At 40.4% G+C, this 19,265-nt stretch overlaps 2 protein-coding genes across 3 annotated transcripts in view; one reads left to right on the top strand and one right to left on the bottom strand.

Annotated features, from left to right (window-relative positions):
* The window catches only part of LOC124539996 (calbindin-32), a 184,108-nt gene that overhangs the window by 15,810 nt on the left and 149,033 nt on the right, over positions 1–19,265 (top strand). The window lies entirely within an intron of this gene.
* On the bottom strand, positions 17,881–18,408 carry LOC124539998 (the record flags this gene model as incomplete). Its single annotated transcript, XM_047117394.1, has 1 exon — positions 17,881–18,408. A coding segment is annotated over exon 1 (522 nt), but the record flags the coding sequence as incomplete, so codon positions are not given.

Consider the following 19,265-nt stretch of genomic DNA (forward strand, 5'->3'; position numbering starts at 1 on the left):
TTCAAGACCACATTAAAATTTGTGGATTACAATTGTTTTAGGTCTTGAATAATGACAATTCCTATATGCATTTTTTGACTGACTTTTTTTATTGGAACTTTGAAAGTTGAAAGTATGGTAGAATAATAGTAATATAAACAAAAATATATTTTTTACGAAACATTTGTAGGGTATTATATAGAAGGTTTTAAATTTAAGGTATATATATGTATATTGTACTATACCACTGGCAATATACTTTAGTTTCAATGATTCGCGACACACTACTATCTAACCCTAACACCTAATTAGGTGGTAGGGTTAGGTAGTACTACCTACTAGGTGTAGGCATCCATCATGTGCTTAATTTACCCATCATTAATAGGCCATTTATTCAGCTTTCTTACAATAAATATTTATTAATTCAGTAACTTGGTCAATTTGCTACTGAGATAAATTGTTGGATTTTTTCGTAAGGCGTTTTGTCGCCGTTTATGTATGATATAGTACATACAATTGTTGCCTGCTGCTTCGCTCGCGTTTTAGGGGTCTGGTTGTCATGTGTCAGTCAAAAAAGTAGACTACGTCCGTCCTTGGAGTTCAAATTTGCTTCAATTTCATCAAATTCGGTTCAGCGGTTGGGTCGAGAAAGAACGACAGAAATACAGAGTTACTTTCACATTTATAGTAGTATACAAGTATAGACCTTATTGGTTAAGCGTCAGACTTTCGAAAGATTAAACATGAATAAAGGGTAAAAAAGCAAATATACAAAGGGACCCGGCGACCGCCGGTTCAGAATGATAGATAAACTTAGCATTCGCAGTAAAGTGTCTTGCTTAAACTTTGATATGTTTTCGTATATTATAAAAACGAAATGTCCGTCTTTTCGTAATTTTTTTTATGGTATAGGTTGGCGGACGAGCATATATGCCACCTGATGGTAAGTGGTCACCATCACCCATAGACAATGACGCTGTAAGAAATATTAACTATTCCTTACATCGTCAATGTGCCACCAACCTTGGGAACTAAGATGTTATGTCCTTTGTGCGTGTAGTTACACCGGCTCACTCACTGTTCAAACCGGAACACAACAATACGGAGTACTGTTATTTGGCGGAAGAATAACTGATGAGTGGGTGGTACTTACCCAGACGAGCTAGCACAAAGCCCTACCACCAAGTGAGTGAGTCTTCGTCTAAGCTTAATTAAAGGGGTAAATAAGAATATTCGTAGCGTGTTTAGGTTCTATGCGTGTATTGAAACGTCAATAATTTATTCATGGTATGATTTTGACGAATGACGTACTTTCCTTCTCGTGTGGGCCGCGGTAACGTGTGCAATGTGAGTACGCCGCGCTTCGAAATTAATTAGTGTAACGGACTATTATCCTTCTCCTAACACCTTCCATCCCCTGGCGTGTTCTTTGAGTGTGTGAAGACCAAGGGAACGCTCCCAAGAAGAAAGTGTCTTCAAAACCAAGAGCCCAGAATGAGAAGTAACAACTCCCCTTCTTAATCAACAAATATATACAGTCCACTTATCACCCGCGTGTACAATATTATATATATAATTCCTTATAAAGTGCCATTGCTACTCCTCTTTTCAACCGAGTTCAAAAAGGAGGAGGTTATCAATTCGTCTGTATTTTTTTTTATGTTTGTTGACTCATAACTTTTCACTGGGTGGACCGATTTTGATATTTTTTTTTTGTTTGAAAGGTAGTTTAATTTTATCCTTTTCCGATGATGTTATCCCTATGAAAACGATATAAGTCTTAAATTTACATAATGCATGTGCGCGATAAATAGGTGAATAACTCAAAATTGTGCAAACCAATTTTGATAATTCTTTTTTTTTTTATATAAAGGATATACTACAAGGGTAGTTTAGTGAAAGTTTGATAAGGTTCTGAGCATAGGATCCATGACAAAGTAACGGAAAGGAAGGGAACGGTAAATCGGTATGATTAAATGCAATACATTTCTATCTAGTACAGAATGATAAATTAATTTTAATTTTTGAACTGGTTCGTGCAAAACTTTATATTATTTTAATAATATAAAAATTTATATTATTTTATTATTCAATTAATATATTTTTATTTTGTATTTCCTCGAATTTCCATACGTAATCACCACGAACAGTCAAAAATTCGCTGAATAATAAAGAAATTATTAAGAATTTTCAAAGATTACGATTAACATGGAAAGGCTGTTTATACAATATAATCACGCATTATTAATCTGTAAAACAATCTTTGATTGACACAGCGCCACAACCGCTTTGTTTGCGCTTCAAGCGCTTTAAGTACTCTAAAACTTTTGAATATTTACCAATGAGCAGCCGTATGTAAATCTATACATATAATAAAATTGGAGTGTGTGTTTGTAATATTAAAATAGCCCTTTTGTACTCAAATCATACACGGTACATATATCACAATATTTTTTTTTACAATTTTTCCTATTTGTTTGTTACGGCTAATCTCTGGAATGGCTGGACCGATTTTGACGGGACTTTCACTGGCACATAATTTATATTATAAGGAGTAACGCACCTTGCTGGTGCCTTCAGTGTTGCATATGTCCATGGGCGGTGGTAGTCACTTTCCATCAGGTAAACCTCCTGCTTGTTTACCACCTATAACATTCAGAACACCTAAGACACCCATCAATATTTCCGAGTTCAAATCTAAACAAATGTTAAGTTATTATTTAAAGTACATAAGCCGTCTTTACTTTTACTTTTACTTATTTTTAATGACTTAGTGTTACTTTTTCTTTGTAAAATAATTGTTAATTGTTATATGTATTTATTGTTAATATTAGCAATAAGCTAAGTTGTTAATGGGTTAAATAAATAATTTAAAGTACATAATATAAAGCGTCTAACTTTAAGAGGTCACTACCCATAGAGATTGATACCGTAAGAAATATTAACCAACCTTAACAAATGTTTAATATTTCATACCTAGACACGGTGACCACTTACCATCAAACTTATTTGGCATCCGTCTAGTCGTCCTCATACTCCTGGCCTTATACCAATATTATTTGGGGTCGGCGCAGCATATCTTCTCCTTCCATACCTCTCTGTCAGACATCATCTCACAAGTAACATTCTTTCTAACCATATCCTCTTTCACACAATCCATCCATCGTTTCCTTGGTTGTCCTCTGCCTCTAAATCCGTCCACATCCATGCTCAAGATGGATTTGACATCCGTCTAGTATATAAAAAAAGGAAAAGTATTTATTAATCAAAGAATATATAGTCGACGATTTCTGCTTTAAAAATATAAATAACATATATATTTTAAGTTGATGTTACCACTAGTAAATTAATAATTAAAATCGATATTAAAAGCGGGGCTATCCTCAGTGCATTAATCAAAGTTAAGTGAAAATTTAAAGCAGAGCCAATGTAATTAGTGATGCTCCGCAATATTTAATGCTGATATCGATATTATTTAAAGTATTAAGATTATATTTATGATACCGTTATTATGATATTTATATATTGTGTCATTTCGATGCAAATTCATTTATCTATGTAGTCTGGTGAGATGGCTGAGCTGAGCTGAGCTTTGACACCAAAAAAATCACTTAAAAAAGGTTTTATGGTTTTGGCGACGAATGTTACTTGTATTTTACAATGAAATCAAAATAAAAACTGTCCTAGATTTCGAAATTCCTGAAAAATTCTTTGAATTCACGGGAAGTCACGCGGGAAACCCACCAGTGCTTATTATTCGAGTTGGCGCACCCCTCCACGCTAAAATATTAACGTGGCTTAGTATGAGTGACACATATACTTAAAAGATGTCTTAGTGTGCGTGAGATATGACATATGAAAGAATAAAGGCGGCAAAAAGTAAAAGATACAATCAGATTATATTTGTACGAGAATAATTTGACACAGAGGCGCGTGTCTTTATGTCTGAAAAGACGCATATAGTACGACACAACTTAGACGAAGCATCGGCAAATTCAATAAAACCGTTTATGCTGATTTATACAACCAATAGAAATAGCTCCCTATCGCGCCATTCGACGCCATTCGTCGCTGTAGATTCTCGCGTCAGTTCAACCCGAGAAAGCAAATGTATGTTAATCGACGTGTCAAATTGACGAATATAGGTCATATGATATTTCAAGTTATTACGTTTGTGTAAAGATCATATTCACATAAGAAATAAATATTGATGATTTGGGAGAGTACTATACCTATGTAAGTCAAATACCAAGTAAAAACAATATCACTAAAGTGTTCTGAACATCAAAATAATTTATTACCTTATAAAGAACATCGTTTACTTGTAATGAGATTGAAATAACGATTGTTCTAAGATGTTATATATTAAACTTCATTAAATAGTATAAAACAAAGTCGTTTACCGCTATCTGCTCTATGATCAGATCTTATGCTTAGATCTTTAAAACGACGCAACGGATTTTGGTGCGGTTTTTTTAACAGATAGAGTAATTCGAAAGGAAGGTTTTTGTATATTATACATAGACTTTAAAGTAAAGAAACGCTGATAGTTTTAGAAGTTTCCAATGTGATGTCGTAAATAAACAAATACTATAGTATATTTTGGTATCACTATTGAACCCGTGCGAAGTCAGGGTGGGTCGATTGATTTTTGTACCATTTTCACGTCTAAGCTACTTAAACTATTATCTTGAAGCATACAATCATCATTAGTACAGGAAAGGACGTAACCCTTCCCTCCCCCCTCAGACATGTGGAAACAAATTATTAAATACAATTTAGTAATATGTTTTTCACGCACACTTTCGTATGTCACATTCAGTGAAGATGAGAATTTGAATGACAAGAAGTGGATTTAAGGAAAAACCGGTTCGATGGTTGTAATGGGTCAGGGTGTTTTATTCCTATACGCGTAAGGCGTTCTAAATAATCTCAAAACAACTTATTTTACATATCAACGCAAAATAAATGGCGTATAAATAAAGAAACGAGACTTCCAAGTGGTTAGAACGCGTGCATCTTAACCGATGATTGCGGGTTCAAACCCAGAGAAGCACCACGGAAATTTCATGTGCTTAATTTGTGTTTATAATTCATCTCCGACTCTGCGAACGTCGTGATAAAACCTGCATGTGTCTAAGTTCAATGAAATTCTGTCACATGTGAATCCACCAACCCGAAATGGAGCTGCGTGTTGGAATATGTTCCAAACCTTCTCCTCAAAGGTAGAGCAGCCTTTTGCCCAGCAGTGGGAAATTTACGGGTTGTTGTTGTTGTTTTGTAATTAAATTAAATGGCGTATACAAACTACTTCCTAGAAAATGTTAATAATCTTTTAAGTAAATCTACGTTAATACAATTTGATATTGATTTTAATAATCTTGAAGAATTTTACCTTGAAAAAATCTTTAACATGAAATTTTCATTTTATTTCTTACTTCGCGTGTGTGTTTACCCTTGACCCTTATTTAAACATGATATAGAAATCACGACAGATTAATAAATGTTTTTTTTTTTAAATAATTAAATGTAATTGAAAACGATTCACGAGTATAAGAAAATACATACGTCAATTATTGGCAGAAAGAATATATGCCTTTGCCTTAGTACCATCACTATCAATTAATAATATTGAAATGGAAATTTTTATTGTTTCGTCGTACTTAAAAGAACGAATTCGAAATTCGAATACGAAAAATTAATAAAAGTTTTAGTTGAAAAATTAACCGTTTTATAAAGATAGCCAATGAAAAGAGCTGTTATAAATAATACCAAAATCACAGATATTGGCGATAAATAAAACAATGTCGAACGAACTCATTTCGAAATAAAAGTTGACATATTGGCTTACTTATCGCCCGAAAACTATCGCTAAAATTCATATTTTCAGTTTTTGTTATCGGCCTGTGAATATCCAGACAAACAGAAAAAAAAAGAAAAACAGTGCAGAAAAAGATTTTCTCGCATTGTTTTGTCCTCGCCATTTTGTATAAAGATTATATATATACTAAATAATTATCATTAAATTAAAAAAAAGGGAAAGTTGAGGAATAACGATTTTTCATTACGTGATATCTGCTAGATTTTTTTTTGACAACATCATACATTACTCTGATCCAATGAAAATCAGAAGTAACGACGGCACCACAAACACACAGACCCAAGACAACATAGAAAACTAATGATAATCTACATCGACTCAGCCGGGAATCGAACCCAGGACTTCGGAGTGGCGTACCCATGAAAACCGGCGTAAACACCACTCGACCACGGAGGTCGTCAAAAGTTGACTCTACAGTAAGCTGTATAAAATAACTTTTTCCTATAACGAAAATTTATTGGTACTAAAGACTATATGTTACAAAAATATATATGTACGAGGTTACTAAATAATAGGTTGGAGGGCTTTAGGTCGTATTTTAAAGAAACTGCTTCATTTCACTATAGAAATATGCATTTAATATTAATACATTATAAATGCCCAGTGCATTCCACCAACCCGCATTGGAACAGCGTGGTGGAATATGTTCCAAAACCCTCTCCTTAATAGGAGAGGAGGCCTTAACCCAGCATTGGGAAATTTACGGGCTGTTACTTTTTACTTTATAAATGCCCAGTTACAACTGATAACTTGTTGCCATCTCTCAAGTGAACACCCTAATAACTCACCATACAAAATTTTATTTACAAGAAAATTACCTGCTTATATAAAATACGATAGAACTTTCCCTCCAACCTAATATAATGCCTGCACTTAAATATTAGCTAAGCACTCTCTTTATGTGTCAATTTGGCATTTTGCAAACAGTTAAACTTATTATCCCTAATGGTTTATTTATATAACATGTGGTGACATGGTTCCCTTTTAGAGTTGATATATTCAAAAAGCCTCCCAGCCTCCTCCCATGTAAGCAGATGCTTATATTATAAAATTTATTTATATTCCATGATTCAACTTTCGAGACAAGAGGTTGTTTTATCTTTGTGTAATATTGTTAGAAAATATGAACATATTTTGTCGTAACATCAAATAAACATCTTATTTTAATCTGTTTAATCTTGTCTATGGTTACACTTCCTGTATGATGTAGTACTATTGTACTGAAGTACTATATGTACTATTTTAAACTAAAAGTTGTCCGTTGTCAGATTTTACAGGAGTACGTCGTTTTATTAAATATAAATAGAGTATTTTAGCGTATTTCGGATGCTATGTACATAAATTGTAACGTTGATAATAAATTACTTAAATTGTCCATGGTTTGATTTTGATGTATGACGTACTTCCCTTCTTGTGTGGGCGTGGCAACGTATGTATATATCCCTGGTCCCACAACACAAGTAAGCTAGTGTAACGAAATATGATTCTTCTCCTATCCAACATGTAGCATCCATCTTAAGGCTTGTGCTCTTCAAGTGTATGAAGGCCGTGAGATCACTCCTAACAGCACCATTGACGGGTTCAAACACATAAAGATATTTCAATAAAGTCTTGATAGAACAACAAACCACAACAGCTTGTGAATTTTTCTCCCCTTGGAGAGAAGTTTTGGAACTGTGAAGTTTTGAAACCGCTGAATATTCCACCACGCTGTTCCAATGCGGATAGGTGGAATATAAATGGGAAAGAATTCCTATGAAATTTGACACATGCAGGTTTCCTCACGACGTTTTCTTTCACCGAGCACGAGATGAATAAACACAAATTAAGCACATGAATATTCAGCGGTGCTTGTCTGGGTTTGAACCAGCAATCATCGGTTAACATGCACTCGTTATAACCACTGGGCCATTTCAGCTCATCTCACCATCAATCTTGATAGATGTTCAGTGATGTTCGTTCATAAGAATCATAAAAAAATATATAATATACCTGGAGTCTAGACAATACAATTTACCGATCTCACGATTTTCCTTTCAAGTGTTTTCGTTCACGCTTATAGAAACGATCGATTCGGTAAATAATTTATTTAACCACTTACAAACATGAAACTTTTGGTGAGGGGAATTATGAAGGTTCGAAATTAATACAGGATTTTGTTATTGGGGAATTTTAAACGAGAATTTATATTCGTTTTTACCAGAGGCTTAATCAGCGGATTGTGCTGTGATTTTCGAGGGAACTTTTGGTACAATTCCGTGGCTAAAAGACCACAAGTACAGTTTTAAGTTTATTTAAATGTAGTTCTTATTTTCAGTAGAATAAGGCATTTATTTGCGCTACAATCAAGTGGCGTAGCTAGGTGAGGAAGGGCCTCGGTGCATAGAAAAATTATCGGACCCTCACCACCTCTTTCCCATCCCTCTATAACTAATAATTACCCTTTAAATTATTGATACCAATATTGTGCGCAGGGTCGTGATTTTTTAGCTTCAGAAGCTTAAGGTTTAGTTTTGAGGGCCCCCTGAACTACGGGGCCCTATTGCACTGCACCACCTGGCTCAACGATACATACGCCACTGGCTACAACGATACAGGCTTAAGATTATTAATATCGACAATATTACATATCGGAAAAATGCTTATAAATATTGCATAAATATTAATGCTACTAAATAGTGATATTGTAAATGTCAAAAGTCTGTTTTGACATTTCATTAAATTTGACTGAGACCCGAGTAACCATTCCTAAAGAGCGAAGCCGCGGGCGACTACTTGTGTTAAAGCGACATTAATTAAAATAATTTAACGGCTTTAAATTGAATTTCCTTAAATGACGATTCCAAAGTGCCTGCTTGAGTAATTTGATTTGATTTGACTGTTCCTATTTTGATTACTAAAAGGGTTATTGATATTCGCCCCTTTAGAAGTAGACCATTCTTCTTCCAAGGAGACGACGCTTGAAGAGAAGCAAAGATCTGCTGATGTTAAGTAAAAATATAAAACATGAAACGTCAAAAAATATAAAAGTAAATTGTACAAAAGCTACGGGCAACTGTGAGCCCGTGTTGTAAATTAGATAATAAAAGGGTTTTGCATGACGCTCAATCATCAAATCAAAGTTAAAAATCTTTATTTAATATGGAAGCGTCACACTCGCTCGTTGATAGTCAAAAATCTACACCGGTTTATGGGTACGGGACGGTACGGTATAAGTATGGTACGGTCTATGGGTACGTTACTTGGAGGTCCCGGGTTTGATTCCCGGCCGAGTCGATGTAGAAAAAAATCATTAGTTTTCTATTTTGTCTTGGGTCTCGGTGTTTGTGGTACCGTCGTTACTTCTGATTTTCCATAACAAATGTGCTTTAACTACTTACATTGGGATCAGAGTAGGGAATGCAATCCCGACTCGAGATTGCAAATTCGGGATCCCGCCGGATTAGAAATATCAATGCCGCGGGATCCCGGAATTTTCGGGACCCCGTCTAATTTAAAAAAAAATGTTGAATTCAGATAACTAAAAACTGCTTGTTTGTGATAGTGAGGTTAACTAAAATAACATATTACTCGAAAGAAAATAAAAACCTTTATTCTTTAATCTTACCAACTAAATAATAATCAGGTTGTAAGGAAATTAACGTAGGTAAATTAGGTAATCAAAACAATAAGCTTATTTCAAGGGAATGAGGAAAAAGAGTGATTTTGAAAATGACTCCTTAAAAAACAAAGGGTATCAATTGTTTCATCTGCTAAACGGCATCTAATGTCCGTTGCAATGTACCCCGCTGCTGAGAATGCCCTCTCCGACTCAACGCTGGTAGGCAACAGCGTGGCGAAGCAATTATATGCAAACTGCAATAATCACTGGGCAATCTTCGTTCATTAATAATTAATTTAATTAATTATCCATCTCGATATCCCTTCAACCTTTTCCGAAGTTGTGATTGGTGGCATTAAGACGTCATTGGAGAACAAATAACCTCACCTTCATAGCATGTACAAGGGTTCACTTAATTTATTTATAAATTTCGTGAAACTAATTAAAACTTTTCATCTCTTTACGAAGTATTCTCGGAGCTAGAAGTTATCTTATGTACAGTCAGCGTCAAAATTACATATGCGAAAATAAAATAATACGTTAATCAAAAAGGTTTTAAGTAATTTTGATTGACATTTAATAATGTATTTGACAATTTGTTTATAGAGGAACGAACGCACAGACTACGATATTTAATTAACTAGCGACCCCGGGCGGGTCACTCGCATCGCACGGTAGCAATGATATGACATCACATTAGAAACTTCTACAATTATCAGTGTTTCTTTACTAAATTGTCCATGTATTGTATATAAAAACCTTCTTCTCGAGTCACTCTATCTATTAAAGAAAACCGTATCAAAATCCGTTGCATAGTTTTAAAGATTCAGGCATACATATACTTAGGGACAGAGAAAGCGACTTTGTTTTATACTATGTAGTGATATAAATTTGAAATATACGAAAACAAACATAAAAATATTGTTACAGCTGCCGATTCTCAGTATTTTAATTCTCTTTTATACGTCGAAGTTAATTTAAATACAGCTTCAAGCATGTTATTTGTAATACGTATTCCGCGTATATTTTTAACGCTACGAATTAATAAATACAAATTTTATGTAGAAATATATTAATACCGACCGTGGTCGAATGGTGTGTACACCGGTTTTCATAGGTACGCCACTCCGAGGTCCCGGGTTCGATTCCCGGCCGAGTCAATGGATTATCATTAATTTTCTACGTTATCTTGGGTCTGGGTGTTTGTGGTGCCGTCGTTACTCCTGATTTTCCATAACACAAGTGCTTCAGCTACTTACATTCCGATCAGAGTAATGTATGTAATGTATGTATACTAGCTGTGCCCGTGACCTTGTACGCGTTTCAATTTAACAAAACAAATATTGTAGCCTTGTAATCGGTCCAGCTGTTCCAGAGATTAGCCGGAACAAACAGACAGACAGACAGACAAAAATTGTATAAAACGTTATTTTGGTATATATACCGTGTAAACATACAATATGCCTTGAGTGAAAAAGGGCTATTTTAATATTACAAACAGACACTCCAATTTTATTTTATGTATAGATTAATGACGCCTTACCCAATACAAGGTTATGTAGACGTTAAATTTTTTTTTTTATTTACTTGGTAGTATGGCTTTATAGGCGTCGTGATAGATACACTTATTCTTGTCGCTAGCTCGTCTGGGTAGCCATTACCTACGCATCATATACTCTACAGCCGAATAGGATTCAGTATTAAGTGTATGACACATGAACATTACATCTTAGTGCCCAAGATTGGTGGCGCATTGCAATGTTAGAAATGATATTTTTTTCTTACAGCGTCATCGCAAATCGCTAACAAACATAACAACGTTAGCCACTTGCGTTCCCAATGTTGGTGGTGCATTGGTGATGTAAGGAAAGATTATTTTTTTTACAGTGCCCCTGTAAATAGGGTAGTTGGTACAACATTTAACGTAGTTGTGTATTTGATGGTGTTACATTTTATCTTTGACATAATAAAAATAAACTTTTTTTTATATTGACAAATGAAAAGTCAAACCTTAATTGATTAAAATATAATCTGATTACACTTTTGATGCTGACTGTATATAAGAATTGGTAACAGAACGCTTCACACTTGAACAAATATAAACTTTTTAAGTATTTTTAATCGAGATAAGATACATAAAGTATTCATTTATATATGTATGTATGTACGTATGTATGTATTTATGCATGTATGTATGTATTTATGTATTACTCCTTAGAGCTTAAACAAGTCAATGTACGTATTTGAAATAAAATTATTGTCATTTTTCAGCCAATTTGTCCAAAACGTACAAATACATCTAAAATCCTGTAAAAATCTGTTTGGTTTTAGTTTATCGCGTTCAATTACAAAGATAGATATGGCATTCCTTTATTTTACAAGATATAATCATCTATCCCATCAAAAACATTAAATGCAAAAAAATGCCAAATCTCTCGACGCAATCTTTCCATCGTAAAAAGTTTTGAGATCTCATATAAGCCAAGTTCTATTTTGTAGTTATAAATCAACATTTAGTAATTGTATCAATAGTTTTCTTTATATTATAATTATAGTGACTTGGCAATGAGCACAAATTAAAATCTGCTTGCTGCCTGGAATTATGTGCAAATGTTACTGACGAGACCTGTGATCAGATTATTCGTTATGTGTGAATCATGATGGTCACTACCGACTACATGCTCCAATACAATGAAGAATACCTTACCTACCATACAAAACATTCATAACCTCTAGATTTAAAACAGCCGAAATATGCGAAACAGTTATGCAAGGACCTCGCAAACGGTATGGCTTTTGATTGAATGAATATTGCATGTAACATTCATACACTTTTATTGAGTTTTGAAACGATATAGGAATGCGAATTGTGACGTTCTATTTTTGAATCTTTTACGCGCGCGGTAAGTCGTTATATCGCCTGTTTGTAATTAATCTATGCGATATATTTAAGTTTATGTGGTCACAGGCCATTACTTATCTTAAATCGAATGTAAATTGAAAAAAAAAAATACATCGAAATGTCAAAGCGTATTTTTTTTTATCTTAATATGGGACAAGACAAAGGCATAGCAATATACAGCTTAGAATTTTCGTCTAAAATGTAAAATCGTTTAAAGTTTTACAACGACAGAGACCAAGTAAACGCTCGGAGCGCGAAGTTACAAGGACACAGAGCGACAATATAGAGCCAAAAAATATTGTCTGAACCGTGAAAGACAAAATAGAAAGTAGGGCAACACACATATGTAACACTGTGTATGTGAAAATAAGTTTGATTTTTTTATCGATTTTGGACATTTGTCACATGGAATCTTAAACGGATATTGATTTTGACACAGATTAAAATATAAAGTGAGTCAGTGTAACATAGGGGCTCTGGCATTATAAGGAATGGTTAATATTTTATAATATCATTTGCCAATCACTCTTCCTGTTAAACAAAAATAAAATAAGATAACCCTTAGGTTATATTTTTCTCTTATCTTATCTAGAGCCTTAGTTTATCTTAAAGCTGTTTTGCTACATTTTTGAGCCGAGATGGCCCAGTGGTTAGAACGCGTGCATCTTAACTAATAATTGCGGCTTCAAACCCAGGCAAGCACCAATGAATATTCTTGTGCTTATAATCGTGCTCGGCGGTGAAGGAAAACATCGTGAGGAAACCTGCATGTGTCTAATCTCATAGAAATTTTGCTACATGTGTATTCCACTACCAATATGTTTGGCATATGTTCTAAACCTTCTCCTCAAAGGAAGGGATGGTCTTAACTCAGCAGTGGGAAATTTACAGGCTGTTTTTGCTGCTGTTTTTGTTATATTTTGTCATATATGTAATTCTATGTCCTACATAAAACTTCCAATGTAAAATTTGACACATGTTAATACAAAAACTACGCGAAAAATTTATCTCAGTTGAAAATTCAGTCCAAATTTCAAATGTGAACGAATAAAAGGGACGAGCAGTTGAATTATATATTAAAGTTACATTTTCAATCCGTCACAGAGCGTTTCTTTTTCAGTTCTTTGACAAAACAAACATCGCTCTTAACGTGTGTGAACAACGTGTTGAGTTTTTCGGTAAGACTTTCTTCCGTGACCTTTTTATATAAAGGTCTTTCTTTAAGGTGAGAATGAAACGTTTGAAAGTTTCACGTGTAAGTCAGAGGCGATTGAGAGCCTTTGTATATGTTTTGTATTCTCTAAACGATTTTGACGTTTGAATAACATCATAGATATCTTTTCTAAAATATATAATAATGTTTGTTTTATATACATTTAAAATGTCCTTACTGTCTAATTAACAACGAATAATATATGTACTTATTGCAGATTATAATTTATAGTCTTATGGCAGTTTGGTTCTATTAACGATCTAAATACACGAGCTAGTGCGTTTATTAAATTAATAGTTGTAACCCCTTGCTCGCGTTTTGGCGGTTAATCGTCTAGTGGTAAGCATGAAAAGGTAGTATACATCCTTTCTCAAAGTTCAAGCTTTCTTTATACAAATTACATCAAATCCGGTTCAGTGGTTAGGCGATAAAAGAACAAGAAACTGAAATATAGAGTAACTTTCACATTTATAATCTTCTTTATATATAAAATATAATCCTAACTGAGTGGATATCTATCCCTAAGGAGATGAAATAAGGGTTGAAAATGATAATAAGAGAAAACTGAGTTTCGCATGGACAGTTCTAAAACGTCTGTTCGAGAGTGAACTCCACAACCACAAAGAGCGCTTAACCCAGGCAAGCATCACTGAATTTTCTATATAACCTTGTATTTGCAAATAGTTGAATTTATGAAGGTTTCCTGCATATTTGCTTGGTCTCCTTGGAATTCATCGCCTTGCGGATATCGGTCAAACGGCATCATCAGTGCTGTCCAGTCACAGTCCGGTCACCATTTAGCAGGTGGCCCATATGCTCGTCCGCCAACCAATAGCAGAAAAAAAAGTGATTAGTGAGTTGGTGGGAACCAAGCAGCTTAAATAAGGACAGAGGTCGTCACATTGAAAACAGTCTTCTTTCTTAAATTTCTTACATCGTTAATATGCCATTGAAAAGCGTAAAACGTATCCAACTTGCTCTCGTCATCGTCTCGTCGTCGTCGTGTTAAACTTTTCGAAATGTCAAAGTTTTAGACATTCATGAGCTGAGGAGATATTAAACTTTTTAAATAAACATTCCGAGCTTGATAAACGACTCCACATTTGTGACTGACGCGTACCATAAATTACGGAGCGGAAAGTATATATTGATAGCCAAATTGGCTTAGAAGATAGAATACTTGAAAAATTAACTTCTAGACGTTGATTTGATTTAAATATAATTAATAATTCAAAAATCAAACCTATCCTAGATGGTGATAGTTAAAGCAAACATTACCGTGTCGGAAAAGGAATTATCCTGACCTAACAACAGCAAAGGACTCAGCGAGTCATTTTTGGTCAAATTTATTTTAGACATATTACGACGACCTTCCTTTTTTTTTTTTTTTTTTTTTTTTCTCGCTGGAAAAACGCTTTACGCGCTTCCCCCACGTGATGGAAAGTGGGGGGGTGTGTGGGACTCCCCGGAGCCCTGAACGCCGAGTACGCCCAAGCACACCGGGTTTACCCACTAAAAAACCAGCGGTACCCTCTCCGTCTTTCGGCGGACGCCACGGGATCGCTTACGCATGCTACCGTGACGCCCTGACGGTCGGCCCGTCTATACGGGCCTCCAACAGCTAGGGGGGATTCCCAGGGTACTGGGACCCCCCCTGGTCCCTACGGCGCCTATTGAGGCGGAGGGAGGAGGTGCGCGTAGCGCCTTTTCCTTCTCCCCGGTCGTCTTCTGCGGAGCGAGTCAGCGGCGGCATTCTTTTCCCGCTCCCGCTCCGCTGCTTCCTTCTGCGACATGACACTTTCGCAGAAGGAGCGCATCTCCGACCAGCACATCTCGCTACCGAGCATGGCGTTGATAACGCTCGACAGCGAGAGGTCTCCGCCCATACTTGCCGTAAGGGTGTGCCTCTGGGGCCCCCACGCAGCACACTCGTACAGGGTGTGGTACGCCGTGTCCACTGGCGCACCACACTCGTGGCAGGAGGGTGACTCCTCCCGCCGCGCTATCCCGTGCAGGTACTTACCGAAGCACCCGTGTCCGGTAAGTACCTGCGTCATTCTGTACGACAGTGTGCCGTGCTTCCTCTCGACCCAGCGACTCAAGTGGGGACGAATCGCCTCCACTGTCGCTAGGCCCGCCGAGGGAGACCCCAGATCCTCCTGCCATCGGGCGATCAGGGCTTGCTGGGCTAAAGCCCTGATCCGCCCGACCTCCGCCGACCCCGGACGGTCGCCGCGGTCCCTCGCCTCGACCCGGAACCGGTACACTTCCGCGAGCACCTCCGCCTGGAGCTCCCAGGGCGGATCACCCGCGAGAAGTGTCGCCGCTGTCCACGACACCGTACGGTACCCTCTGATGCCTCTCACCGCTATGACCCTCTGCGGCTTTCGCAGCAGGGCCCGATTTTTAGCGGTGAGGGCGTCTATCCAGATCGGGGCACCGTACAGCGCCATCGACCTCACTACGCCGGAATAAAGACGCCGGCATAGCGACCCCGGCCCCCCCACATTCGGAAGGAGGCGACCAAGAGCGGCGGCGGCGTTGATGAGCCTCGGGCCGAGATGAACAAAATGCTGCCCGAAGCTCCATCGTCCGTCCAGGATCAGGCCCAGATACTTCATCTGGGCCTGCACTTTGATCACCGTCCCGTGGACGGTGATACTCGCCCCTCGTGGGGGTCCTTTCCGTGGACCGTGGAAGAGGAGGGCCTCTGTTTTGGATATGGAGACCCTCAAGCCCAGCATTCCCATGCGGTCCACGGTGAGAGCCGTTCCGACTTCGGCAAGGCGAGCCGCCTCCCGGAAGTCCCGTCCAATCGCCGTGACGAGAGTGTCGTCAGCATAACACAACACCCCCATCCCGGGAAGGACGGGAGCCCGCAGGAGCCAGTCGAAACCGACGTTCCACAGAATTGGGCCGAGGACCGACCCCTGTGGAACGCCGCAACCCACTCGATGCCGAACGATCCTCCCATCGACCCCCGCCCAGAGGACCTCCCTGTCCTGGAGGTACGCCTCCAGCAGTCTCCTCAGATAGGTCGGCACCCCATGGTATCGGAGTGCCTCCCGTATCGTCTCGAAAGGGAGACTATTGAAGGCGTTCGCCACGTCAAGCGACACAGCCAGGACGACCTGCCCCCGGGCCACCGCTTCCGTCGTCCGAGTCTTCAGGGCGTTCAGGGCGTCGACCGTCGACCGGCCCGCCCTGAATCCGTACTGCGCCTCCGAGAGACCCGGACCGACCTCCTCGAGGTGCTGAACGAGACGGGCTGCAAGGACCTTCTCGAAGAGTTTTCCCGTCTCGTTCAGCAGCACAATTGGCCTGTATGCCGAAGGGGAATCCAACGGCCGACCTTCCTTCAGCAACAGGACCAATTTCCCTTCTTTCCAAGGCTTCGGAAACTGCCCGCTGCACAGACATTCGTCGAACAGCTCCCGAAGCCTTGCACCTAGGTATTCCAGGGTGTCGCACAGAATACGCCCTGGAACCCCGTCCGGACCCGGCGCCGTCTTCCTGGCCCTCAAGCGGCCGAGGGCCATCTCCATCTCCCGCTCCGTAATCAGTGGTGGAACCACTGCGTCTTCGGTCACGGAGCGGGGGGCCATCTGCGGAGGGACGTGCTCGCCTGGATGGGGGAAGAGTTCCCCAACCAGGCGAAGGAGGAGTTCCGGCGGCATCGTCTTGATGACGGGGGCGCCTTGGGTGCGGAACTTCCCGCGTACACCGCGGTACGGGCGCCCCCACGGGTCTCGATTGAGACCCGCCAGAAGCTCCTCCCTGGCCTTCTCCTTGGCCTTGCGTATCACCAGCTGCAGCTCTTTTTTCAACTGGCGATAAGCGTCCAGCAACTGTCCCTCCAGATCCCTGTCAAGGCCGTTGCGTCTTCGACAGCGGACGTAGGCCCTCCGTGCCCGACAGCACGTCGCCTGAAGGTCGGCGATTTCGGGCGACCACCAGTATACATGCTGGCGCGGAACTCTGCGCCGGGTCCGAGGCATGGCCGCATCGCAGACTTCCTTGAGTGAACTGCGCATGCGGCCTGCCAGCTCCTCTGCGCTGGCGCCCTCCCTCCTCCCTGCGGAACCCCACCGCTGCACGATTGCGGCCTCCTTGACCAGCTCTCGATCGACCTGGCCGAGAGACCACCTCGGCAGCGTGGTCGGCACCCTCTGCGGTTCCGCCGGCCTGCGAGAGGTGGAGATCTCAAATCGGATGTACCGGTGATCTGATAGAGTCTCCACCTCCTCCTCCACTCTCCAATCAACCACTCTGCGTGCTACGACAGGAGTGGCGAACGAAACGTCCACCACGGAACCCCCGTTATGGCGAACGCAGGTGTGAACCTGTCCCCTGTTGAGAAGGGACAGGTTGGAGAGCAGGGCCCACACCTGGACGGCCCTCCCTCGCGGATTCGTGACAGGGTTACCCCAGGCACGCGACTTCGCGTTTAAGTCGCCAAGAACCATTATCGGTTTCGGTGACTGCCTGGCCACCGCAGCTCTGACCAAGCCGAGATAGATCTCGAACTCAGCCAGGCTGCGGTTAGGGGAGAAGTACGTCCCGACGACGACGTACTCTCCCCACCCCACGACTACGTAGCCCGAACCCCTTTCGATGAGTGAGAGGGGGGGGGCCGTACCGCTCCTCGTGAGGACCGCCACGGTGTCGTCCAAGTCCCCCAGCCAGTGAGGTAGGGGAGGGACGAAGTAAGGTTCACAGGCCACCGCCAGGTCTACCTGCCACTCCGCCATGGACTGCAGTAGAAGATCCTGAGCCCCGGCGCAGTGGTTGACATTCGTCTGAAGGAAGCTGAAGTCTGCGCTCATGTCGACATTGCAGCTTCCTCCTCAGCCTGGCGTCGTCCGACGTTATTGGTAGTCTGGGTAGCGAGGACCACCTTACCTTTCGTGATGGGGGGGCTACATTCTTTCGACCCCATCACGTGCCCGGAGGGCTTGCCGGCGTCTGCGCACACTACGCAGCGCAGCTTCCCGGTACATGCAGACGATTTGTGTCCATCAACGCCGCACCGGTAGCAAAGGCTTCCTCGTTCCGCACTGAATGGGCAGAGCATCCTTGTATGGCCTAGACCCATGCACTTGTAGCAGCGCAGAGGGCGCTGCTCAAGCACATACACTCTGGCCGAGCTCCACCCAACTAAAAGACGACCAGTGTCAGCCAGCTTTTTTGCCGCAGTTATTGGACAGGACACGAAGACCATACCCATATAACCGGGTCCTCGAGAAATCTCCCCACACCTTACCGTTTCAGCGGGGCAACTCCCCTCGCGAACGACTGCGGCAATAATTTTATCTTTAGTGACGGAGTCGTCTAACCCCGTCACCTTGATGTCCACCTTTCTTATGGGGCGAGCAACGTTGGCCACTCCATCCAGCACCGTACGGAGCTTGTCGGCTAGTTTCTCTGCCTGTTCCATCTGAGCTTTCGGCAGCTCCAACACTCTGGCCCCCGTCGCTGAGCGTCGAACTTTGAGCCCACCATTGATCCCAAGGTCTTGGAGTTTCACGCTCTGCTCAGCGCGCTCCAAGACCTGAGCATACGTGATGCCTTTCTGCTCCGCTTCCGGCTGCAGCGTTAATACCACTGCAGCTGTACGAGGCGCGGACAGCTTAGGCTTAGATGCTTGTCCTGCCTTAGGCACCGTAGGCGCAACTGTGGTGGTTGCAAC

Source organism: Vanessa cardui, chromosome 24 (assembly GCF_905220365.1).
Source record: "Vanessa cardui chromosome 24, ilVanCard2.1, whole genome shotgun sequence".
Lineage (NCBI taxonomy): Eukaryota > Metazoa > Arthropoda > Insecta > Lepidoptera > Nymphalidae > Vanessa > Vanessa cardui.